At 47.8% G+C, this 10,545-nt stretch overlaps 1 protein-coding gene across 2 annotated transcripts in view; it reads right to left on the bottom strand.

Annotated features, from left to right (window-relative positions):
- Positions 1-2,756: 2,756 nt before the first annotated feature.
- CD80 (CD80 molecule) overlaps positions 2,757-10,545 on the bottom strand; it is a 57,113-nt gene continuing 49,324 nt past the window's right edge. For both annotated transcript variants that reach the window (XM_068144696.1, XM_068144695.1), the window contains exons 6-7: positions 9,082-9,205; positions 2,757-5,267 (exon numbers count right to left, since the gene is read on the bottom strand). In XM_068144696.1, coding sequence (XP_068000797.1) covers positions 9,099-9,205 — 107 coding nt within the window. In that variant the 3' untranslated portion in view covers positions 2,757-5,267; positions 9,082-9,098. The remainder of the gene's footprint in view (positions 5,268-9,081; positions 9,206-10,545) is intronic.

Here is a 10,545-nt window from a genome sequence, read left to right as displayed (position 1 = left end):
AGCAGTAAAGTCTCCTGCTGTTGCCAGATGGTGCTGGACCCCATGATCTCTTGAGGTCCCTTCCAACCTCTACTACACTGTGGTACTGTGATAAAAATCTCATCTGTTGTATGAGCATTACTCAAATGACATTGAGGTGTGGGTCTTCATTCCACACTTATGACAGAGTTGCATTTTCTGTTCTAGATAGAAAACCATTTGTTTGGGACACTTAGATGTATCACTGTAAGTTTCCCTCCATCCATCAGCTTCTTCTGTCTATGCAGCAGGTTCTTCAGGGGCCTGAGAATATGTAAGCTGTCTTACCATTATATTGTGGCAAAGCAAGTATAAAATAGCTGTGTTCCCAAAGTGTAGTGTTAATGTGTCTCAGTGCAGAGCACCATCTGGGCAGTGACAAAGAGAAGAGCCAGGAGTATACCTGTTCTGTTTGCTCTTTTGTCCTGTTTTGATCAGATGTTAAGTCCTAGCTGTTAGCTATGGGTAGGGCTGAAGTTAAAGCAGCAGTGGTCTGTACCCAGAAGGGCCTGGTGGCTTATCACTACAGCCATCAAAGCAGAAGGTCTGAATTCTGATGCCCTTTCTTCCTTGGAGTTTTTCCTCCTACCAAAGGGAACTGCATCCAAACAGGGGGTTTGGATCTCCCTCCACAAGTAAAGAGCAGTAAATCTGTTCTGACTGAATGCTTTTCTGTGTTACAGCTGATTACTGGTGATTGAAATAGCAACAGTCAATTCCACAGAGCATATTCCACCCACCCAAAGCAGCTTTTTGGCACACCTTTTCCTCCAGGAAGGTGTTCTGTTTCCTGGCTTCTGAAATGAGCATTTTCTTTTTTAAACACCTCTGTTCCATTTAAAGAAGAAACACATTTGATGACAGGGTTTATCATCAACCAGCTTTGATTTTCCTTTTCCATGTGTAAGTGAGGGACTGAGCAAGCAGAGGTACAGATACAGAATACAGAATTCACCAGGTTGGAAAAGACCTTTGAGATCACTGAGTCCAACCTATCACCCAACACCATCTCATCAACTAAACCGTGGCACCAAGGGCCTCATCCAGGCTCTTTGTAAACACCTCCAGGGATGGTGACTCCACCACTTCCCTGGGCAGCACATTCCAATGGCCAATCTCTTTGTGAAGAATTTCTTCCTCACATCCAGCCTAAACCTCCGCTGGTGCAGCTTGAGACTGTGTCCTCTTGTTCTGGTGCTGGGTGCCTGGGAGAAGAGACCAACCCCCACCTGGCTACAACCTCCCTTCAGGGAGTTGTAGACAGCAATAAGGTCTTCTCTGAGCCTCCTCTTCTCCAGGCTAAGCAACCCCAGCTCCCTCAGCCTCTCCTCACAGGGCTGTGCTCCAGACCCCTCCCCAGCTTTGTTGCCCTTCTCTGGACACCTCCCAGGAACTCAACATCTTTCCTAAACTGAGGAGCCCAGAACTGGACACAGGACAAGGTGTGGCCTAACCAGTGCTGAGTACAGGGCAGAATGACTTCCCTGCTCTTGCTGGCCACACTATTCCTAATACAGTCCATGTCTGTACCCACCCTGTTTTGAGCTCAGCATGTGTTAGTGGCAGCAGTGTTACTGCCTTCTGCCCCCTCACACATCAAAACAACCTTTCTGAGTCACTTTTTTGCCATTGTGGTTATGCAGAGGTAGGTGTTTTGGTTTGGTTTTTCTCCTCTCCTTTTATTGCTGTTGCATTCCCGCCCGCTGTCCCACACTCTCAGCTGTACAGCAGTTCCGATGACATTCAGCTGTGTCAGTGCTCAGTCTCTCTCTACTCCTCTGTAATGGTGTTGGATGTGATGTGTGAAGAGTACTGATTTTCTTGTGTCTGACCATTGATACCATGGTGTGGAAGTTGTGTAGATTTCCTCTATTAAGTGAGGAAGGGAAGTGCTGCTCTGGGTCCTTATCACAGAATCACAAAGCATTAGGGGTTGTGAAGGGATCCTGAAAGATCATCTAATTCGAACCCCCCCTCTGCCAGAGCAGGGTCACCTAGAGCACGTCACACAGGACCACATCCAGGGGGCTTTTGAACATATGCAGAGAAGGAGACTTCACAACCTCTCTGGGCAGCCTCTTCCAGTGCTCTGTCAGCCTCACAGTTAAAAAGTTTTCCTGTGTGTTCACATTTTTCCTTATGCTGCACATTAGAAAGGGGAAGCAGAGACTTCCACCTGCACTCAGTAGCCATTTTTCGCTTGTTTTGTGCAGGATTTAGTTCCCTGCACTTGCTTGTTTCTTCTATTCAAGGTCACAGGCCAAACAGCATTGTGTTTAAATACAACTGTAAGGCATTCCTCATGTTCTCACTCCCCTCATGGCCCCAGCAAAAGCACCACACTGAAGTCACCAGCCCTCCATCTTCAGGTAACACAAGTGGCAGGGATACAGTGAGAGCATTTGAGACCGCATTTTGCTTTTGCAGGTAGCCTCCCTTTTTGGGAGGGAGGAGGAAGACCTGCTGCAAACTGAGTGTCACACACACCCTAGCTACACTGACAAATTGACAGACACAAGATGTATTTATCTGATGTACAGACAAGCTGGGAACCTGAGTGCCATTCTGTCACTGCTGCTGAGCACAGCAAACAGAGCTGTCTCTTGATGCCACCTGTACCTGCTGGAGTTCTGACAACGAGCCGCATCACCTACCTTGATGCTACACAAGGTATATTTTCAGCAGGAGGGGAATGATGGCTGGGGGTCAGGAATAAATGAAAGGCTCTACCACATCCCTGCACCTGGAGCAGACATCCTTTATTGCCATTTATTTTTAACACAATTAAAGGAGGAACCCCGGGAAAAAGAAAGTTGTATACAAAATACCTGTGGCAACAGAGCAGCTCACCTGGTATGAAGACCCATATATTAAGCTGAGAAGGTCTCACAGAAACCATTTATGTGCAATTCACTGGGCACAGCATAGATAACATGATGCACAGCATAGGTGCTTAAGGAAAAAAAAGAAACCAAATAACCTGCCCATGGAGCATATAAAGCCAAACTGATGCTGGACACACTTGTCAGTGAAGATTTCTGTCCCCTTTAGAAGGAGTTAAAGTGTCACAGGAGTCTGTGGTGATGTGGAAAGGTTTGGTGCAGAGCAAAAGACAAGCCCTGCTCTGCTAGGCTGTGCATTCACCAGTCAGGAGCAGAAGCAGAGCATGGGATAGTCAGAAGGAAATGCGCTGGTACAGCTGTCAGAGCTGTGGTGCGGTTGGTAAGGTGGAAATGCATCATAGTTAGAGTAGGTGAAGGAAGCACAGCGTTGAAAATGAGCAAAGTGAATGCTGAAAAGTGGGTGTTCAGCCTGCAAGAAGCTAGTAGTTTGTGCTGGAAACAACAAACATAGACTGGAAGAAAAAGAAACTTGACATCTATGAGACAGCATTGCCCATACGCTGTGTCAGGCTGCCTTTTGGAAACCGCTTTCTGTACCACCTATGTTCTGCTATCAACCACAATGCACAGGCACAAAGAGATTTTTTTTCCTTTTCACCCACATTATCTCCTTTCTCCATCAAAAAATCCTGCAAAAGAATGTTCTGAAGTTCCCACTTCATACCATGGCAAGGCAGTACAAAAGCTGATGGGGCAGCAGGAGTAGGAAGGGAGCAGTGTCTTTTTACCAGTGGCTTGATCCCTTAGCCTCTTGTAGCTCAATCCTCTATAAGCCACTTTTAGTCCTCCCATTTCCTGCAGCAATAGGTGCCTGCTAGAAGGAGGTGAAATGGATGGACTGTTCCTTTGCTGTGACCTAGCAAGGCAAACAGCTCAAGCAACAAAACATCCCACAAAGCAGATGGCCTGGTGCTTTCGGCCTTTGGTTTTCCCTGCTATCCACACATGGATAGAGCAGCAAGGGAGGGGCTACAGCTTGCAGTGGGACAAAGCAAAAGAGAAACCCAAATCTGTCAACCCTGGGTCAGGGCTGAGTGAGGTTAGTATGCAGAGCTGCTTAGGAAGCTTGCAGAGCCTGGGTTTTTTTTCCTCTTTTTTTCCCCTCAAAATGAGAAACCACTTTTTCCTACACAGTAGGCAAGAATATCACTTGGATCAGATGAGCCCTATCCAATGTTAACATCCTGTAGGGAACTTCTTTCAAGTCCTGGCTGAGAGAATTCTGGCAGAAAGCAGCAGCATTCCAAGCAAAGTAAATCCCAATGTCCCTGTGAGAAAGTCCCAAGAATCTGGAGAGTCTGCCCTAGCCAAGTATTCCTAGGCAAATGTACAAACAAAAGCTGTCCTGTGTTTGTGAAGCAAGGCCCTGTGTTACAGCAGGCACATGTGAGGGAGCCACTGCTGCTGCAGGGATGTGAAGGTGGCTTGGCGTGCCGGCAGGCAGGCTGGGCATTGCTGCAGGCGGGAGCGCACACAACCAGCAGCTGTGTGTGCCAAGGTGGGCACAGGCACGCACCGGCGGGCTGTGCCGTGCCATGCCAGATGGGCTGTTGTGTCTCTCAGGAATGTAAGGAGGGAGATGTATCTTGGTACCTGGGTTGGCAAGCATGCCCTTTCAGGAGAGAAAGGTGATGAGAACTTGTGCCACTGCTGTAGCCAAGCAATATTGCTAATCAGCCGTCAGGGGCACTGTCAGTGTGTATGTCTCTTACCAATGAGAATGAGCGTGAGGCACAGGATCCCACCTCAAGGTGCTTTTTCTTGCAAAGCATGTGTGACATTGCCTCTGTAGGGGAGAAAGACTGTGTATCTGCAGTGGTCAAGTCCAAACCCGAAGTCCTCCAGCACAAAGGATGGTGCTGGCAGGTACCTGTCCAAGGCTGAATACAAAAGAAATTGGGCTGCTCACAGTTGCAACTTGGAGGCAAGGCCTCACTGGAGATTCTGTCAGGGTCCAGGGTCTCCCAAAGGTCAGCTCTGCATTCCTGAAGGGGTAGGTGGGCATGGGCTATCTGCTAGGGCTCTGTTGGTTCCCTAATTTTCATAGATGCAGCATTAAGCCACAGGATCCCAAACTCTGACGATGCTCTTCTTCTGTCCCGGTGCAGGAACACTGATGGTCCTCCCGGTTGGAATAATGGTGACTGTTATAACACCACCACCTCACAGCTTCTGTGGCACAGGTGGGGGTTTGTATTCAATCACACAAGATTGCTTTGTCAGACTTCTTGAGCACAATTTTCTACTTCCATCATCCCCTTTCAGAGTGCCAAAGGGTTAACGGAGCAGGCATTGCTGTACAACCAACAGTGGGGACCGCAGTGCAGAATACACAGGATAAGAAACCTGAGGGGGAGAAAGAAAAGATTTTACTGATTTCTGCCGCCCTTTCTCCTTAATCCTAAGTGTAAGCCTGAATGTTGCATTCGAGATAAACGGGTATCACCTGCGATGGCCCTCCACAAGAGGGCTCCTACAACAGTAAAGGCAGAGCTGCTCACAGCTAGACAGCTCCAGACAGGCGCTGCAGTGGAGCTGCAGACTGGCTCAATGCTCACTGTGAAAACCTTTGGACGGTATGAAGGTTGCTATACCTCTGCAGAGTGAAGACAACTAATGAACATGGCTCAGTGCAACACACAGTTCTAATTTCTAATTTCTAATAAACCAGGTTGGAAGAGAGCTTCAAGATCATCAAGTCCAACCCATCATCCAACACCATCTAATCAACTAAACCATGGCACCAAGAACCCTATCAAGTCTCCTCCTGAACACCTCCAGGGATGGTGACTCCACCACCTCCCTGGGCAGCACATTCCAATGGGCAATCACTCTCCTTATGAAGAACTTCTTCCTAACATCCAGCCTAAACCTCCCCTGGCACAGCTTGAGACTGTGTCCTCTTGTTCTAGTGCTGGTTGCCTGGGAGAAGAGGTCAGGCCCCGCCTGGCTACAAACTCCCTTCAGGAAGTTGGAGAGAGCAAGAAGCTCTCCCCTGAGCCTCCTCTTCTCCAGGCTAAGCAACCCCAGCTCCCTCAGCCTCTCCTCACAGGGCTGTGCTCCAAACCTCTCCCCACCTTTGTTGCCCTTCTCTGGACACCTCCCAGGAACTCAACATCTTTCCTGAACTGAGGGGCCCAGAACTGGACACAGGACTCACGGTGTGGCCTTACCAGTACAGTGTTAGGCCACACCTTGAGTCCTATGTCCAGTTAAGAGTTGAGTACTGTGTCCAGTTAAGAGATGATAGCTACTAGAGGAAGACAGGCGGAGTTGGGAAAAATGGGAAAAGCCCAACAAGCTTTGGTGACAAAAGAGGAATGTGGCAGAATGGATTTATTCAGTGGGTGAACTCCTGCCACTCCCATCACAAAACCACACAGAATTCATGCTAACCAAGGCTCTAGTATCTGTTCCAGATAGGGTCTTCCCCAGAGCAAAACATGAGTGGGTGGTCAGGTTTGGAAATGAGCCAAGTGTGTTACGGTTTCCCCTCCTTTCCATCGCTTTCAGATTGCTGCAGCACACAGTGTGACAAATTCATGACTTCTAGGACTCTGCAGCTGCTACTCTCCAGCATCACCCTGACAATTCAGCATGCTGTGGTGACAGCAGGGAATGCAGTAACTTGGATAATGATGTGAATAAGAACAGTTAGCTGATTATCTTTTCTCAAGTTGTAAAATGTCTTCCTGAAGATCACAGCTGAGCTTTCAGGGCAAAATTAAAAGAATGCTTTATAGTCATAAAACCTTGGTAAAGCTGACTCTTCCTCAGCCCATCCTTCACAACACCTCATTACTAGAAGTAACTCCTTTAAAATATGAGTGATGCCAGGGCAAGCCTTAAGGAAGAACATTTTTCTTTTCCACTTCTCTGGATGCTGAAGGAAATGGAGATAGCTCAGAAGTGGCCTGGCATTGCTGCTCTTACCAGGAAAGGCAGCGAGGCTGGGGAGAGGTCTTGAGTGTGGCCAGCAGGAGCAGGGAAGTCGTTCTGCCCTGTACGCAGCGCTGGTTAGGCCACACCTTGAGTACCATGTCCAGTTCTGGGTCCCTCAGTTTAGGAAGGACATTGAGACACTTGAATGTGTCCAGAGAAGGGCAACGAGGCTGGAGAGAGGTCTCATGCACAAGCCCTATGAGGACAGTCTGGAGAAGAGGAGGCTCAGGGGTGACCTCATTGCTCTGCTCTCTACAACTACCTGAAAGGTGGTTGTAGCCAGAAAAGGGTTGGTCTCTTCTCTCTAGCAACCAGCACCAGAACAAGGGGACACAGTCTCAAGCTGTGCCAGGGGAAGTTTAGACTGGAGGTGAGGAGAAAGTTCTTCCCAGCAAGAGAGATTGGCCATTGGGATGTACTGCCCAGGGAGGTGGTGGAGTCACCATCCCTGGAGGTGTTCAAAAAGGATGAGGCACTTGGAGCCATGGTTTAGTTAGTCATGAGGTGTTGAGTGATATGTTGGACTTGATGCTCTCTGAGGTCTTTTCCAACCTTATTCTATGATTCTATGAAAGCTGGAGCTGTTCTCTTGTTGTTCACCTCTCTCTCACTACCGTTTGGTCACTCATTCAGTTCTATCGCCAGTGATGTTCCCATGCTTACACATCAGGTCAGGCACATGGCTCATGTGGCATCAGCCAGGAATAACCTCCAGGGCATAGAGCCATATGTGGGACCTGCAGCACTGATGAACTACTCATAAATGAGTCCAACAGGACAGGAACTAAAGGACTGCTGAATTCTTAGTTGGGAGGACTATAAAATCAGCACAAGGGCAGCAGCAGAGGATGTCACTGCAGATCCCAAAAGGTCATAGTATCATAGTATCATAGAATCAGTCAGGGTTGGAAGGGACCACAAGGATCATCTAGTTCCAACCCCCCTGCCATGGGCAGGGACACCTCACACTAGATCAGGCTGGACAGAGCCTCATCCAGCCTGGGCTTAAACACCTCCAGGGACAGGGCCTCAACCACCTCCCTGGACAACCCATTCCAGGGCTTCACCACTCTCATGGGGAAGAACTTCCTCCTCATGTCCAGTCTGAATCTCCCCACCTCCAGCTTCATTCCATTCCCCCTAGTCCTAGCACTACCTGAGATCCTGAGAAGTCCCTTCCCAGCCTTCCTGTAGGCCCCCTTCAGATACTGGAAGGCCACAATTAGGTCACCTCGGAGCCTTCTCTTCTGCAGACTGAACAGCCCCAACTCCTTCAGTCTGTCCTCATAGGAGAGGTGCTCCAGCCCTCTGATCATCCTCATGGCCCTTCTCTGGACACCTTCCAGCACCTCCACATCCCTCTTGTAATAGGGGCTCCAGAACTGGAGGCAGGACTCCAGGTGGGGTCTCACTAGAGCTGAGTAGAGGGGGAGGATCACCTCCCTTGACCTGCTGGCCACAATTCTCCTGCTGCAGCCCAGGATCTGATTGGCTTTGCGGGCTGCAAGAGCACATTGAGAGCTCATGTTGAGCTTCTCGTCTACCAGCACCCCCAAGTCCTCAGGGCTGCTTCCAGCCAGTCACTGCCCAGCCTGGATTTGTGCCTGGTATTGCCTCGACCCAGAGGCAGGACCCTGCACTTGGTCTTGTTGAACCTCATGAGGTTGGCTTGTGCCCACCTCTCCAGCCTGTCAATGCATGATCATGCCACAAACTCACCTCTCAGCTATTCACCAGCTTCCTGACACAGGTTCAGAGAAGACACTGACAGTCAAAGTTGTCAAACCTTCCTTTTCTTTCACCTCTCTTTCTCTCACCTTTAGTCCTTTAATTTTTATGTTAATTATAGAAATGAATGCCACAGAAACTTGTAGCTCCCCCCCCCCCCCCATGCAGGGCACATTCTGTGGACAAAACAGCTTAGCAACCCAGGAAATTTGGTCCTTTAAGGGTTTTTGCTACATTAATTTCTAGACATTTGAAATAACCTAAACAAAGTAATGCCCCACAAGCAACATGAGCATCATTCCTTTAGTGACCTGAGCGGGAAACACCGTGTGTCTAAGCTGGCAGTGGGGCCCTCCTGCTTTTATTTTCCCTAAAGGAGAGCAGACATCCTATGAAAAGCCATATGTGGTTTTGGGAACTAACATCACACAAGAATCTAACAGTATTTGAGAAGCTACTTTGCCAAGAGAAGAATGGTGAACAAAGCTACCTGCTGGTGTGACCTGATCACACAGATGATGTTTCAGATGTCATTTTAGAACTTGTGGGTGGCTTTGTGCATTCTTTCACATCCTCTTCCACTGAATCCTGAGGCTTACAACAGTGAGAACCAACTGCAAAAGAAGATTCCCCATTAGTATTTGAAATTCCAGAAGACACAGAAATGTTGTATCCAAATGTCTTCCTCAACAAAGTGTAACTGAGAGTGGGAAGAAAGGAGAGAAGAAATTAAAGATCAATCATTTTTTTAAGTCTAGCTGCTGCCACTTTTCCTTGCAGTATATCTGAATAGGGCTGGCCCAGAGCCATTGTCTGATTTGACAGAAAGCTGTTATATATCAACCTTATTTATACAGTGTCATATGGGCAGAATGGGTCCCATTAGTACAGAGCCAGGACCTCAGCTTGGCACCAAGAGAGGTTGCTACATGCTACGGCGGTGTCAGAAGGGAAATGATGGCAAAGGTTCCACGTCACTAAATGCAGTTTCTCATGAGAGTGAAAGAATGGCAGTGTTAGAAGCAGTCAAACAGTTCCTTCAGTGCTTTAAAAGGAGTTCAGCTTAAACAGGTCCCCTTGCTGTCTCAGTATCTATGAATGACTTTGACTTTAATAATTGGAGTTGAACCTCCCTGTGCTAATCACAGGAAATTGTACTTGCACAGATTTCACAACACGGATCCTAACCTATTCTATGTGACCTCTAACCTTGGCCTCATCTTGGTGTTAAATTAATTGAAGATATGAAGAAGATCTAGTCAGTTCTTAAATTACTGCAAAGATATGCTATGAACATCTCAGAGCAGGGAGTTGTGACCCTCAACAAAGGATCTATACATTTTTGTCACCACCACCATCACACATCTGAGAACTCTTAATTCCACCTCACTCTGTCTCTCTATTCTTCCCTCCCAAACTTCAGCTCTTTGAAGCACGGCATTATGAGCCCAGAAACCACTCTTATCTTCAAGGCAGCTCCTGACTCAGTTTTCCATATTCCAGCATAACAGAGGTACTCTCAGACTTATTCTAAGCTCCTAAAATAGCTCTTGAAAGGTGATCTGTAGCAACACCAGCTCTTAGGACAGACACTTCCCTTCCCAGGCAGGTGGCAATGTGCAGCAGCACTGAAATATGACAACTGTGCAAACTGGGAATTTCTACCTCCAGTTTTTTTACAGTCCATGCCTGGTCTGGAAAGTGGCTGTACAAAATAGCACCACCTGAACTGGCAAATCGGCTCCCCCCTGCATATTAGGAAAATGGGACTGAAAGGGAAACTCCAGCTCATGCAGCCATGTCCCGTGCTGTTGTAGCTGATGCCATCCTACCACACTGGCATGCTTTTTACAGCTCCTTTAAAAGCAATATGGGTTCTATATAAAAAGCTGTCTCAGAGTGCTCCAGGATCTTACTAATTGAGTGGGAAAGAACATTTCCATTTCCATTTCCA

This window comes from Melanerpes formicivorus, unplaced genomic scaffold (genome assembly GCF_026170545.1).
Source record: "Melanerpes formicivorus ecotype bairdi unplaced genomic scaffold, bMelFor1.0.p_v2 SCAF_11, whole genome shotgun sequence".
Lineage (NCBI taxonomy): Eukaryota > Metazoa > Chordata > Aves > Piciformes > Picidae > Melanerpes > Melanerpes formicivorus.
Note: the sequence above shows the minus strand (reverse complement) of the source record. Positions and strands in the feature narration are given on the sequence as shown.